General features: G+C 33.5%; 3 protein-coding genes across 3 annotated transcripts; all 3 read right to left on the bottom strand.

Moving 5' to 3' along the window:
* Positions 1-280: 280 nt before the first annotated feature.
* LOC125187373 (probable aminotransferase TAT2) lies at positions 281-2,430 on the bottom strand. The gene is made up of 6 exons (XM_048083955.1): positions 2,100-2,430; positions 1,445-2,003; positions 1,270-1,329; positions 955-1,110; positions 756-849; positions 281-642 (listed from the first exon to the last, which is right to left on the bottom strand). Exons 1-6 carry the CDS (start codon positions 2,360-2,362, stop codon positions 473-475), a joined length of 1,302 nt encoding a protein of 433 aa, XP_047939912.1. The 5' UTR covers positions 2,363-2,430; the 3' UTR covers positions 281-472.
* A 1,916-nt stretch (positions 2,431-4,346) lies between these two features.
* LOC125187372 (tyrosine aminotransferase-like) lies at positions 4,347-6,493 on the bottom strand. The gene is made up of 6 exons (XM_048083954.1): positions 6,161-6,493; positions 5,495-6,053; positions 5,322-5,381; positions 5,041-5,196; positions 4,854-4,947; positions 4,347-4,727 (listed from the first exon to the last, which is right to left on the bottom strand). The coding sequence occupies exons 1-6, from the start codon at positions 6,421-6,423 to the stop codon at positions 4,558-4,560; spliced, it is 1,302 nt and encodes a 433-aa protein (XP_047939911.1). The 5' UTR covers positions 6,424-6,493; the 3' UTR covers positions 4,347-4,557.
* A 2,827-nt stretch (positions 6,494-9,320) lies between these two features.
* LOC125187371 (probable aminotransferase TAT2) lies at positions 9,321-11,447 on the bottom strand. Its single transcript, XM_048083953.1, has 6 exons — positions 11,111-11,447; positions 10,439-10,997; positions 10,266-10,325; positions 9,985-10,140; positions 9,799-9,892; positions 9,321-9,690 (listed from the first exon to the last, which is right to left on the bottom strand). The coding sequence occupies exons 1-6, from the start codon at positions 11,371-11,373 to the stop codon at positions 9,521-9,523; spliced, it is 1,302 nt and encodes a 433-aa protein (XP_047939910.1). The 5' UTR covers positions 11,374-11,447; the 3' UTR covers positions 9,321-9,520.
* Positions 11,448-13,922: the final 2,475 nt, after the last annotated feature.

The following is a 13,922-nucleotide window of genomic DNA, read 5'->3' as shown; positions in this document are numbered from 1 at the left end:
GAGTAAACTTCACACATAAGCCCTAACCAACAGTCACGAAGAAGAAGAAAAGTCGAGGATCGAAGGACACTGATCTTCGCGTGTTGAAGGGCGAGTCTCAATCTTGAAGGGGAATATGTGCCAAGGGTTTGGATTGGCTTTTACTTAAGAAACTTAGGCAACAATACTTGTGCCTTACTTTCTCACAATATCAATAAGTGACATCACTTGATTAATTTGACAATCTAATAAGGGACGTTGCACAATTATTATAGTCCTCACTAGTGATATTCTGAACATATTTGAGGAAGGAAAAATCGGTTGATTAATTCTAACACTATTACATAGCCTCGTATATTCTTTTACAAGTGTAATATGTACGTAAAGGAACTTATGTAAAAGAAATTACATCGATTACCTTATAAGTTAATAACAACCTCTTCCCACTAAATATAACACTAAATCAATCATCTAAATGTATTGTGGCTACTGACTAAACATAAACAAATTCAAAGACGGGTGATTCAACGTAATATGATATTTTTGTATGTTTCTTAGTATGTCTTTCACAAAAAGCCCTCATTCTTCGAAAGGCTTTGTTGATGTATGATTCCTCCACAGCAAATGTCACTCTCATCCAATTCTTCAACCCTAATCCAACACCTATAGCCACCAATAAATTAATCTTGTCAAAAATTTGATATATTAAAGAAAAATATATTTTTTTTCATATATTTCTTTGTTTTATATATATAGATTTTGGCACAAAAATTCACCTGGAACAAGTACAACCGATTCTTCCTTAGCCAACTTGCAGCAGAAATCAAAATCATCCTTAATCCCTTCCAGCTTCGACAAATCCAGTTTGATCTGATAATGCAAATTAAAATACCGTTATAAATCATCATGCAAATATTTAAATATTTTTATTTTAAACAAATGCAAAAATTTAATCCATAGACATTTGATTATTACCATAAGAAACATGCATCCTTGAGGTTTGATAGGGCAACTTATGCCTGGAATTTCATTGGTAAGTTTGTAGCATTTGTCGGCAGATTCTCTAAACAAATTCACAATCTTGTCATAGAATTCAGTTGGAGTCTTCAATAGAATCTCCGGAAGTGCGGCCTGCATTATTCATATTAATACATATTAATGGATTGGTACTCGATTATTTCTTTATTAAATAAAATACTAGAGCCAAAATTAACGAACAACAAAAGAAGCAATTCATAATAGAAACAAATCATGAAAGGCAACGAAATCAACATGTAATTGAAAAATCACCTGTATAAAGGTCACTGGGTCGGACGAGATGTTAAAAAAGCCCTTGATGGTGTCAACAATCTGCACTTAAGAAAATTTAATTAGTTTAATATCTTGCAACTATTTAAAATGTCATGAAGATTGCCTAAAGCTATTAGTAACAAAGCAGGGTTTGGGTGATTTATAAGAAAATTACCCCATGGTTAGCGAGAATGCCATGTAGGTCATTTATGACAAGCCAACCTATTCTCCAACCAGGCACAATCCATTTCTTTGACAATGATCCAAGTGTAATAATGGGAACAATTGATGCAAACACTGCCATTGGTGTGAATGGGTTGCTTCCAAAAGTGAGATGACAATAAACTTCATCTGCAATCACTAATATCCCCATCTTTCTTGCTGTTTCTGCAATCTTCTTCAAGTGTTCATACTTGAAAACATTCCCACATGGATTCCCAGGGTTTATAATTACAATGGCAACCGTATTCTCGTCTCCCAATGCTTCAACTGCCGCCAAATCGACCTCCCAGTCGTTTTCAGGGACTAGGTCAAAGTGGCGGACCTCAAGGCCCGCAAAGGCTGCCCTAGCCTCGTAGTCAGGGTAGCCCGGCCGGGGAAGCAGAATGTTTGCCCCCGGGCGGGCAAGGGCGGTTAGAGCGGCTTCCAATGCTTGGGTGCATCCATTGGTTAGGAAAACATCATCACTTTTTACATCGTAGGGGAGGTCTTTTGAGAGATACTCGGCTACAGCACTGCCAAAATTTATAGAAATGTTACTTGTTAGTTATAATTAAATGATTGCAACTTTAATATGGAGTGTATAATTAATTAAGTATGAAGTTATATACCTGCGGGCGGCGGGGAGACCGGCGGTGGAGGAGTAGCCGTTGAAGTTGGCGGAGCGGAGGGCATTGGAGACGGCCTCCTCCACGAAAGCGGAAGCACGGAAGGAAGGGAAGGCGGAGGGATCGCCTTGGCTTAGATGAATTACGCTTTTTCCATTATTTTCATCTAAACTTTTGATAACTCCGTCCATCACCCCTCTCAGCGTCATCGCTCCCGCTCCGATCACTTTCGAGTTTCCCCCAAAACGCCACTGTGATTCAGCCATAGATGTAAATTCAAAGAGAGAAAAATTTAATTTTTAGGTATGGAAGTAGCCAGGTTAGTTTTCAGTTGTGTTTGAGATTTGATGAAATTAATGAAGTTATAATTTGCCCTTTTATAGTTGCATTAGGCGCGTGATTAATTCACTGTCATTTTTAAAACAAGTAAAGAGAAATTTCGCAGAGAGATCAACTGTATATGAAATGACTAACTCGTGCCTTTTTACATATAATTAATCCTACCACCCTTTACTTTTATTTTTAAAAAAATTTTGTTGTGGTCCAAAAAATGAACCAATCAGTTGTTAGTATGGGTATAGTGCAGCAGGCCGAGTAGTGATATCTGATTAATGAATTAGTAAATTAAACTAATGACTGAGACTAGTATATTAATTATTGTTAAATTTTTATAATTATTCGTTTGAACCACTCAAAGTTTTACATCTATAGTACTCCTATAATTTTTGCATATAGTATAAAACTGGCAGCTGGTCACGTTGTTTAAAGTAAATAAAAATGTGTTGTATAGTGTAGTTGTTAATTGTTATTTATGACAGTGCTTAAAAATACTCTCATTGAGGTAGTTTCTTAGAATATTCATACCTATCTCTAAGTCTCTATGTAGTGCATGACTTTCTTTTTAGTATGCACAGCTAATTTAATTTATTTAAACAGTACTTACATATTATGGATAAGATTTAATCTATTAGATAGTGTTATGTATGTTAGATACTCCTATAAGATAATACCAAGATTCAGGAATAAGTAAAAAATATATTTTTTCTTTAAATAAATTAGTCACATAGAGCGGCCGAGAATTGGTCATGCGTGAGTTTGAATGATGGATAACTGATCCGTTTAACACCCTAGACCTAGATTCGTTGTTGAGCTCATAATTCTCGCCTCAAAATCTTAATCACACCTTATAATTTACTAATATAGAGAAGTAAGGATCGATCTACGAGGAAGAAGGCTTTTCATCAATATGCTTAGACATTTTGGAGGGTTTTGGATGTACTGTAACGCTTTAAGGTGGGTTAAATTAAACTACGAACACGAAATTAAACTGCAAACTAAACAGGGGTAACTCAAATGCACATGCTTGTAGGTAAAGGAAATCAAAACACTTATGGTTTGTGAACCACTATATTCTAGGAGTAATTATTAAAGGGTTAATAGTAGTTTATGGCTTAAGCTTGTTATTATAAATCAAAAATTGAGACCAAAATTTCAAAAAGATGCCGAACTTGGGATCATTTAATTTTTAACGTGCCATGTTCAAATCACGTCAACGACTCGTTTAAATTATTTTGTTCTCCGATTTATAATTAGGTGATAGACTTAGACTTATATGTATAGGAGTTTTAGTATCTCTTACAATGATACCAACTGTTGTTTTTTTATTTCATTTGCCAACATTCTTCCTCAAACTATTCAAGATGAACCTTGGAGGGGTGAGATATATTTTATTTGTGTTGGACCAGCCCTTTATCTAACGTCCTCAAACTAGTAACGTTTTTGCATATTACTAAGATTTAATTTCTAGCTCATGATTCACCTTTGTTTATGGTATCTTCTGAGAATATTCACACATACCCCTAGGTGTCTATGTTGTACGTATATGGATTTTTTTAGTACATATGTATGACTATTTTAAATTATTTAACACGTTTGGAATATTATAGCATCGAATAAGTTTGAAGGTGCAATCATGTCATATGTTTAACAAGTGAAACTATTCTATCATTAGTCAAATAGTACTATTACTTCTTTAAGGGGAGAAAATGATTATTAAGGAATGATTTTATCCATAGGGAGAAGATTAATAAATTACTCCTGTTAAGGACTTGTTTGGTAGTTAAATTCGTTACTATTTGTAGAGTGATTTCTTTGACTGGATGCAAAAGTATAGAAGTCTATCTTGAAATCACTTTTTCAAAAAATACAACTAGGTTTTGAAGTATGTATAGTTTTTCTTTAACCTTGATATTTGAAAAATAACTCCAATTCTCTATTTGTTTGATAACTTTATTCGTAAAAGAAAAAAAAATCTCTCAATCCATTCGTAAAAGATAACTTTATTTTCTGATACGTATAATTAAATGATAGTATAAGAATTTCTAATAATCTAACTCCAACTAAACACCTAAATATACATTTTTTGAAATAACACTAAATCAGTCTTCTAAATGTACTATGACTAAACATAAACAAACTCAAAGACAGGTGATTCAACATAATATGATACTTTTGTATGTATCTTAGCATGTCTTTCACAAAAAGCTCTCATTCTTTGAAAGGCTTCGTCGATATATGATTCCTCCACAGCAAATGTCACTCTCATCCAGTTCTTCAGCCCTAATCCAACCCCTACACCCACCAACAAATTATTCTTGTCAAAAAATTATGAATCAAAATAATTATTAAAAAAAAAAAAAAAAAAAAAAAAAACTTCCTTATTTTCTTTTATATATTGATTTTGGCACAAAAATTTACCTGGGACAAGAACAACCGATTCCTCCTTAGCTAGTTTGCAGCAGAAGTCCAAATCATCTTTAATCCCTTCGAGCTTTGACAAATCAAGTTTAATCTGATCATGCAAATTAAAATCTCATTATCATCATGCCAATTATTTAATTTAAAATTTGCAAAAGTAATTAATTTAAAGGCATTTGATTATTACCATAAGAAACATGCATCCTTGAGGTTTGATGGGACAACTTATGCCAGGGATTTCATTAGTAAGTTTGTAGCATTTTTCTGCGGATTCTCTAAAAAGGTTCACGATCTTATCATAGAATTCAGTTGGAGTCTTCAATAAAATCTCGGGAAGCGCCGCCTGTAATATTCACATAAACACAAATTAATGGATTGTTAACCGATATGGTTTTTATTAAATAAAATACTCGAGCAAAAATAACAAGCAACATCACAACGAAATCAATATGCAATTGAGAAATTAACCTGTATAAAGGTCACTGGGTCGGACGAGATGTTAAAAAAGCCCTTGATGGTGTCAACAATCTGCACGTAAGAAAATTTAATTAGTTTTGTAACTATTTAAAATGTCTTGAAGATTGATTTTAGCTATAATATTAGTAACAAAAAAGGGTTTGGGAGATATATAAGAAAATTACCCCATGGTTAGAGAGAATGCCATGTAGGTCATTTATGACAAGCCAACCTAATCTCCAACCAGGCACAATCCATTTCTTTGACAATGATCCAAGAGTAATAATGGGAACAATGGATGCAAAAACCGCCATTGGTGTAAATGGATTGCTTCCAAAAGTGAGATGGCAATAAACTTCATCTGCAATCACTAATATCCCCATCTTTCTTGCTGTTTCTGCAATCTTCTTCAAGTGTTCATACTTGAAAACATTCCCACATGGATTCCCAGGGTTTATAATAACGATGGCGACCGTGTTCTCGTCTCCCAAGGCTTCAACTGCCGCCAGGTCGACTTCCCAGTCGTTTTCAGGGACTAGGTCAAAGTGGCGGACCTCAAGGCCCGCAAAGGCTGCCCTAGCCTCGTAGTCAGGGTAGCCCGGCCGGGGAAGCAGAATGTTTGCCCCCGGGCGGGCAAGGGCGGTTAGAGCGGCTTCCAATGCTTGTGTGCATCCATTAGTTAGATAAACATCATCACTTGTTACATTGTAGGGAAGGTCTTTTGAGAGATACTCTGCTACAGCACTGCCAAAATATATATAGATTTTGCTTGTTAATTACTATACAATAAATTAAACCGAAAAATATACAATTATGCATGCATGTAAGTTTTCATGTAAATATATATATACCTGCGGGCGGCGGGGAGACCGGCGGTGGAGGAGTAGCCGTTGAAGTTGGCGGAGCGGAGGGCATTGGAGACGGCCTCCTCCACGAAAGAGGAAGTGCGGAAGGAAGGGAAGGCGGAGGGATCGCCTTGGCTTAGATGAATTACGCTTTTTCCATTATTTTCATCTAAATTTTTCATAACTCCGTCCATCACCCCTCTCAGCGTCATCGCTCCCGCTCCGATCACTTTCGAGTTTCCCCCGAAACGCCACTGTTGTTTGGCCATCAATGTAAATTTCGAGAGAGATAGAGAATTTTAGGTATGGAAGTAGCAAGTTTAATTTGCAGTGGTGTTTGAGTTTTGATGAAATTAATGAGGTTAATTTGCGCTTTTATACTTGCATGAGGCGCGTGATTAATACACTGTCATTTTTAAAATAAGTAAAGAGAAATTTCGCAGAGAGATCAGTTATATTAGGTATATGAAATGATAAACTCATGCCCTTTTACATATAATTAATCTTACCACCTTTTATTTTTGTTTTTTAAAACTTTCTCTTGTGGTCCAAAAAATGAACCAATCAGTTGTTAGTATGGCAATAGTGCTGCAGGCCAAGTAGTGATGAATGATTAGTGAATTAGTAGTTTAAACTAATGATGGAGACTAGTATACTAATTATTTTTAATTTTTTTAAATTATTCGTTTGAACCACTCAAAGTTCTACATCTATACAGATTTTGCATATATAAAACTAGTAGTTGTCTCACGTTGTTTAAAGTTAAAAAATGTGTTGTATAGTGTATTTGTTAATTGTTAATTATGACAGTGCTTGGAATTAATCCTATTGAGGTTGCTTCTTAGAATATTCATATACCTAGCTGATTAGCTCTAAGTCTCTATGTTGTGTACGACTTTATTTTTGTATGTATTTGCATTTTAATTTATTAAACATATTTACTACTTACTTATTATGGACAAGATATAATCTATTTGATAGTGTTACGCGCATGTTATATTTCTAACTATTTAAGTTGTTAACTCATCAATACAGTGTATTAAAAATGTCAACACGGTCACATAAAAAATGTCAACGCATAATATCAACACATTATAATGAAGTTCAATAAAATTATGTGTTGACATTTTTATATCATCGTGTTGACATTTTTAATACATTGAATTGATGAGTTTACAAGTTAGCAACTTAAGAAAGTTAGCAATTGATCACACCTGTTACGTGCATGTGTGCATTAGATAAGATAACATAAAGTGGCCGAGAATTGATCACTTCATTTTTTGGTCCCCGATTAATAATTAGGTTAAAAAGTAGTACTAGTATTTATCTTGAAAAGGATAACTTATTATTAAAAGGTCATGATACAAGCATGTGAATTAAGAGTTTAGATATTAAAATTTGATAATAATATATTCACGTTTCGGATATTAATTACAAAAAAGAATATACACGTTGTTGCATAAATCGTACGTGGTCATGATTACAAATTCCGTTTCTTTATTAATAAATACTGAGCATGATTTTAATATGGTCTTGTTTGGTTATTAAATACGTGAGTATTTGGAGAGAGTGTTTCTTGACTGGAAATCAAACCAATTTATATAATTATACCCTCCTTACTCATGCCCTCCGGTTTTTTTTGATATATCAAAAAGACTCAAGCCAAAATCGGCGAGCGAGCAAGCAAGTTTAGAGTAAAAAAAAACCTAAACTAAAGAAACAACAAACAACAACCGTCAAAGCTACCTGACCACGAACAAAACGCGTCTATGGCCAAAAAACCAACACGCCCGCCCAAACAGCCGAAAAACTAAAAAGAACACACAACCAAACGCACCCTACAAACAACAGTACAGACAAAAAGCACGACAAGCGGAGAGAAGAGACAACAAAAAATAATACCGGGAAAGCTAGATACCTGGTCCCAACTTATATCCCCGGTCTCTCAAGTTCGGCCTTTCTAGCTCTTTGTGTCTTCATATCTCTCGTCCATTTGGTTAAATAATTTGATAACTCAGTTGGAAGCACGTGTGAAATAATTTGTGTAGTGATAGAAATTTATGGAGTTATATTCTAAAATTAATTGGGGATAGAAAAAATCATCCATTAGACTCATATACATATAGCAGTTTTAGTACTCTCACCACTCTTCCTCAAACCATTCAAGATAAATCTTGTGGGGGTGAGATTTGTTTTATATTGTGTTGGGCCGACACTTTATCTAACTTATTCAAATGGCCATATATATCGTAGGAATAGTCATGTTTCAATTTCAGTCCAAATATAATGTTGGATCAGTTAAATTTAGCATACACAGTGTCCCGTATTAATACTATATTAGATACTGAGAGAGATGAAGATGGGATAATATGATTCATGTTAAAATGGTTCTTTTGAATTTGTTCAACATGTGAACAACATTTCTCCTTTATAGGGAGATGCTACAAAGTATTACTATGAAAATTATCCATCTATTCTATAGTATATCAATTACTACTCTCAAATACAACTTTCATTTCTTGATGATATTTGACTTATATTCCTGATTCAACACGTTGTCAATTCAATTTTTAAGATTAAATTAATTTGTAGCTCTGATTCGCCTTTGTTTAGGTATCTACTGAGAACATTCTTACCTAAGATGACTCATACTTAGCCCTAGGTGTCTATGTTGTACGTACATGGCTTTTTTTTAGTATGTATGACTATTTAAATTTATTTAACACGTTTCGAATATTATAAAAATAGCATCGAATAAGTTTGAAGGTGCAATCATGTCATATGTTTAACGACCATTCTATCATTAGTCAAATAGTACTATTACTTCCATAAGGGGAGAAAATGATTATTAATTAATGAATGATTTTATCCATAAGGGGGAGAAGATTAATAAATTAGTCCATCCGTTAAGGTCTTGTTTAGTTGTTAAATTCGTCACTATTAGTAGAGAGTCTTCTTTGACTGGAAGCAAAAGTATAGAAGTCTATCTTGAAATCACTTTTTCAAAAAAACAACTAAGTTTTGAAGTATTAGTTTTTCTTTAACCTTGATACTTTTAAAAATAACTCCAATTCTCAATTTGTTTGATAAGTTTGTTATTCGTAAAAGAAAAAAAAATATCTCTCCAGTCAAAGCAAATAAAGAATACTATTAAACTAGTACTGTCTAAGATAAAATGGTCAACCCACATTTTCATTCATGGAATAGAGATTGCGTTCTTAATTATACTAGTATTTATTTTCTGATACGTGTAATTAAATGATAGTACAAGAATTTTTAATAATCTAATTTCAACTAAACTCTAGGTAAACCTAAATATACATTTTTCAACAATAACACTAAATCAATCTCCTAAATGTATTATGACTAAACATAAACAAATTCAAAGACGGGTGATTCAATGTAATATGATACTTTTGTATGTATCTTGGCATGTCTTTCACAAAAAGCTCTCATTCTTTGAAAGGCTTCGTCGATGTATGATTCCTCCACAGCAAATGTCACTCTCATCCAGTTCTTCAGCCCTAATCCAACCCCTACACCCACCAACAAATTATTCTTGTCAAAAAATTATGAACCAATTTTTAAAAAAAAATCAACTTTCTTATTTTCTTTTATACATAGTTTTTGGCATAAAAATTCACCTGGGACAAGAACAACTGATTCCTCCTTAGCCAGTTTGCAGCAGAAGTCCAAATCGTCTTTAATCCCTTCTAGCTTCGACAAATCGAGTTTAATCTGATCATGCAAATTAAAATCTCATTATCATCATGCCAATTATTTGATTTAAATTTGCAAAAATAATTAATTTATGGGCATTTGATTATTACCATAAGAAACATGCATCCTTGAGGTTTGATGGGACAACTTATGCCCGGGATTTCATTAGTAAGTTTGTAGCATTTTTCTGCGGATTCTCTAAAAAGATTCACGATCTTATCATAGAATTCAGTTGGAGTCTTCAATAAAATCTCGGGAAGCGCCGCCTGCATTATTCACAAAAACACAAATTAATGGATTGTTAACCGATATGTTTTTTATTAAATAAAATACTCGAGCAAAAATAACAAGCAACATCACAACGAAATCAATATGTAATTGAGGAATTAACCTGTATGAAGGTCACTGGGTCAGACGAGATGTTAAAAAAACCCTTGATGGTGTCAACAATCTGCACTTAAGAAAATTTAATTAGTCTTCTAACTATTTAAAATGTCATGAAGATTGATTATAGCTATAATATTAGTAACAAAAAAGGGTTTGGGAGATATATAAGAAAATTACCCCATGGTTAGTGAGAATGCCATGTAGGTCATTTATGACAAGCCAACCAATTCTCCAACCAGGCACAATCCATTTCTTTGACAATGATCCAAGTGTAATAATGGGAACAATTGATGCAAAAACCCCCATTGGTGTAAATGGATTGCTTCCAAAAGTGAGATGGCAATAAACTTCATCTGCAATCACTAATATCCCCATCTTTCTTGCTGTTTCTGCAATCTTCTTCAAGTGGTCATATTTGAAAACATTCCCACATGGATTCCCCGGGTTTATTATAACAATGGCGACCGTGTTCTCATCTCCCAAAGCTTCAACTGCGGCCAGATCGACCTCCCAGTCGTTTTCAGGGACTAGGTCAAAGTGGCGGACCTCAAGGCCCGCAAAGGCTGCCCTAGCCTCGTAGTCAGGGTAGCCCGGCCGGGGAAGCAGAATGTTTGCCCCCGGGCGGGCAAGGGCGGTTAGAGCGGCTTCCAATGCTTGGGTGCATCCATTGGTTAGGAAAACATCATCACTTGTTACATTGTAGGGAAGGTCTTTTGAGAGATACTCTGCTACAGCACTGCCAAAATTTATAGAGATTTTGCTTGTTAATTACTATACAATAAATTAAACCAAAAAATGTACAATTATGCATGCATGTAAAATATTTTATATATATGTATATATATATACCTGCGGGCGGCGGGGAGACCGGCGGTGGAGGAGTAGCCGTTGAAGTTGGCGGAGCGGAGGGCATTGGAGACGGCCTCCTCCACGAAAGCGGAAGTGCGGAAGGAAGGGAAGGCGGAGGGATCGCCTTGGCTTAGATGAATAACGCTTTTTCCATTATTTTCATTTAAATTTTTTGTTACTCCGTCCATCACCCCTCTCAGCGTCATCGCTCCCGCTCCGATCACCTTCGAGTTTCCCCCGAAACGCCACTGTTGTTCGGCCATCAATGTAAATTTAGAGAGAGATAGAGAATTTTAGGTATGGAAGTAGCAAGTTTAATTTGCAGTGGTGTTTGAGTTTTGATGAAATTAATGAGGTTAATTTGCCCTTTTATAGTTGCATTAGGCGCGTGATTAATTCACTGTCATTTTTAAAAAAAGTAAAGAGAAATTTCGCAGAGAGATCAATTGTATATGAAATGATAAACTCGTGTAAAATTAATCCCACCACCTTTTATTTTTTAAAATATTTTGGGTTGTGGTCCTAAAATGTAGTACCAATCACTTGTTATACATATACTATTAAATGTAGATAGTATGCATGATTGAAGACTGGTGCAAGGGGCATGACTAATGAATATATTATTGTAAATTTTGGCATAACTCATTGAATTAATCAAAGTTTTACATCCACGTATACAAATGTGACACTTTTTGCATATTTAAAATTTGTAGTTGGCTCACGTTGGTTTATAGTAAAACATTGTGGTGAACAGTGTAGTTGTTATGAAATAGTGCTAATTAGATTATAAAATATTGAGGTAGCTTCTGAGAATATTCTTACCTTGCTCTAAGTCTCTATTTTGTATACGAGTTTCCTAGTGTATGTATGAGTGTATGACTATTTTAATTTATTAAAAAAGTGCATGTTATGGATAAGATTTACTCTATTAGTGACATGGAGGATTATCTTGAATTATTAATCAATTCATCCTTTTCCCTCGTAAACAGATAAAATTAAAGATTATATGAAAAAAAAAAAGGTAAAACCACTATTCATATTATTAAATTTATATCATTATTTGAAGGGTTAGTAGTAGTTTGTGGCTTCTACTTTGGCTTTAAGCTTTTTATAATAAATCAAAATTGATATCACAATTTTTTTAAAAAATTATGCCAAAGTTGAGGTCATTTAAATCATGTCAAAAACAGATTTGTTTTATATTATAATTTTATTTCAGATTTATAATTAGGTATTACATTATATATCTTGATCTTGCATTATTAAAGAGTCATGCATGTGAGGAGTGTAGAAATAAAAAAATTGTTAAGAATATATTCACGTTTCGAATGTTATAAAATAGTAGAGTACTAGCTACTAAGTTGGAAGGTAGTAATCATGCGGAATATGCATTGTATTAAGTTGATAAACTAGGATCTATCTATGAATCATGCGGTATATTTGTCATTTTGTTACATTAATTCATGTTCATGTGTTACAAAAAATTCAATTTTGAATTTTCACATTTACCCGAGGAATTAACGCACAAATATATGGAGTATGACTTAATGATTTGAATAGGTGGAGTCTTTTCATAATTAAGAATTTGAATCGATAATTTGAATATTATATATACGAGGACGATTAAAGTATTAAGGAATGATTTTATCTAGAAGTAGAGAAACTGAATAGGTGTTGAAAATATTCTACTATTACAATTCATTAATAAATACCAAGCGTTTTTTTAATTTGGTCTTGTTTAGTACTAGTAGTAGTCAATTCGTCACTATTTGTAGAATGTGTTTCTTGACTGGATCAAAACCAATTTATATAATAGTAGTATAGCATAATTACTCATGCTTCCGATTACTACAGCATGCTAGCTTAGTTGTCAGCATGTGTGAAATAATGTACGTGGTCAACTTTGGGGTTGTTACAAACTCATTGTGATTTAATCCCTAAAATATTACTAACTTAACTAAAACTCAATAATATGGAAGGATAGATAAGGCTAAAGTGTTTGAAAAGCCTTTGGATGAATAGCTATAAAAAACGGAATTTATCAATATGACTATATAAATATTCGTTGTTGATTGCCAACAGATTTCGGATTGTCGGTAAGTTCTCACAGATTTACCGACGGAATGCATTTAGTTTTTGTATTCATACGTTCGTGGTCTGTTGGTACTGGTGATGATGTACGACAATGATGATATTGTTAGCTCGTAATACAAAGCGGCTAACGCAGTTTCAGCCGACGACGCCATAAATGCTGAAAAACATCATTTGTGTCGGAATCACTTGAAATTCGAACAGTACTTGTGAAAAATGTTGATAAATCAAAGTTATCGCTATGTAAAGTTTTGCAGTGGATTTTGGCCCCCGAGCATCGTTTCAAGGGCGAAATAGAGATTCTAATTATCTTATATTAAGGTGATCATACTAAGTAAAATATATATTTATATTAAATATATTTTACAAAAAGAAAATTTGCAGCATCGTGAATTGTAAAGTAGCATAAAAAATAGTATAGATGTTTCATATTTCAATAAGCCACGTTTAAAAGTACAATAAATAAAGATAAACGTTCCAACATTCAAAAGGGCTATCATTATTCATTAATATAATAGTGTTAATTCAACCAATTAATGTAATATTTTTTGTATAGTTTATCATTTGAATTTTTTTATGTTCATAGTTTTGACATTTTGAATATTATGAGTTATCGATTTATTATTTTGTTAAAAGTGTGATATACATTATTTTTAGTTGAGAAATATGAAGGATTGTTTTAAACATATTTTTTAACATATAGTGTGAAAATTGTTTTATT

The sequence above is a fragment of the Salvia hispanica genome, chromosome 5 (assembly GCF_023119035.1).
Source record: "Salvia hispanica cultivar TCC Black 2014 chromosome 5, UniMelb_Shisp_WGS_1.0, whole genome shotgun sequence".
Taxonomy (NCBI): Eukaryota; Viridiplantae; Streptophyta; class Magnoliopsida; order Lamiales; family Lamiaceae; genus Salvia; species Salvia hispanica.
This window is presented reverse-complemented; position numbering and strand designations above follow the sequence as displayed.

Excerpts from the sequence above, each read along its gene's own strand:
- LOC125187372 (XM_048083954.1), bottom strand. The coding sequence starts at position 6,423 with ATGGCCAAACAACAGTGGCGTTTCGGGGGAAACTCGAAAGTGATCGGA. Across the intron at positions 6,054-6,160 it reads GGTCTCCCCGCCGCCCGCAG|TGCTGTAGCAGAGTATCTCT; the intron begins GTATATATATAT and ends ATATTTTGGCAG. Across the intron at positions 4,948-5,040 it reads AAGGATGCATGTTTCTTATG|ATTAAACTTGATTTGTCAAA; the intron begins GTAATAATCAAA and ends TTGCATGATCAG.
- LOC125187371 (XM_048083953.1), bottom strand. The coding sequence starts at position 11,373 with ATGGCCGAACAACAGTGGCGTTTCGGGGGAAACTCGAAGGTGATCGGA. Across the intron at positions 10,998-11,110 it reads GGTCTCCCCGCCGCCCGCAG|TGCTGTAGCAGAGTATCTCT; the intron begins GTATATATATAT and ends AAATTTTGGCAG. Across the intron at positions 9,691-9,798 it reads ATCAGTTGTTCTTGTCCCAG|GGGTTGGATTAGGGCTGAAG; the intron begins GTGAATTTTTAT and ends TGGTGGGTGTAG.
- LOC125187373 (XM_048083955.1), bottom strand. The coding sequence starts at position 2,362 with ATGGCTGAATCACAGTGGCGTTTTGGGGGAAACTCGAAAGTGATCGGA. Across the intron at positions 2,004-2,099 it reads GGTCTCCCCGCCGCCCGCAG|TGCTGTAGCCGAGTATCTCT; the intron begins GTATATAACTTC and ends AAATTTTGGCAG. Across the intron at positions 1,330-1,444 it reads GCATTCTCGCTAACCATGGG|ATTGTTGACACCATCAAGGG; the intron begins GTAATTTTCTTA and ends TCTTAAGTGCAG.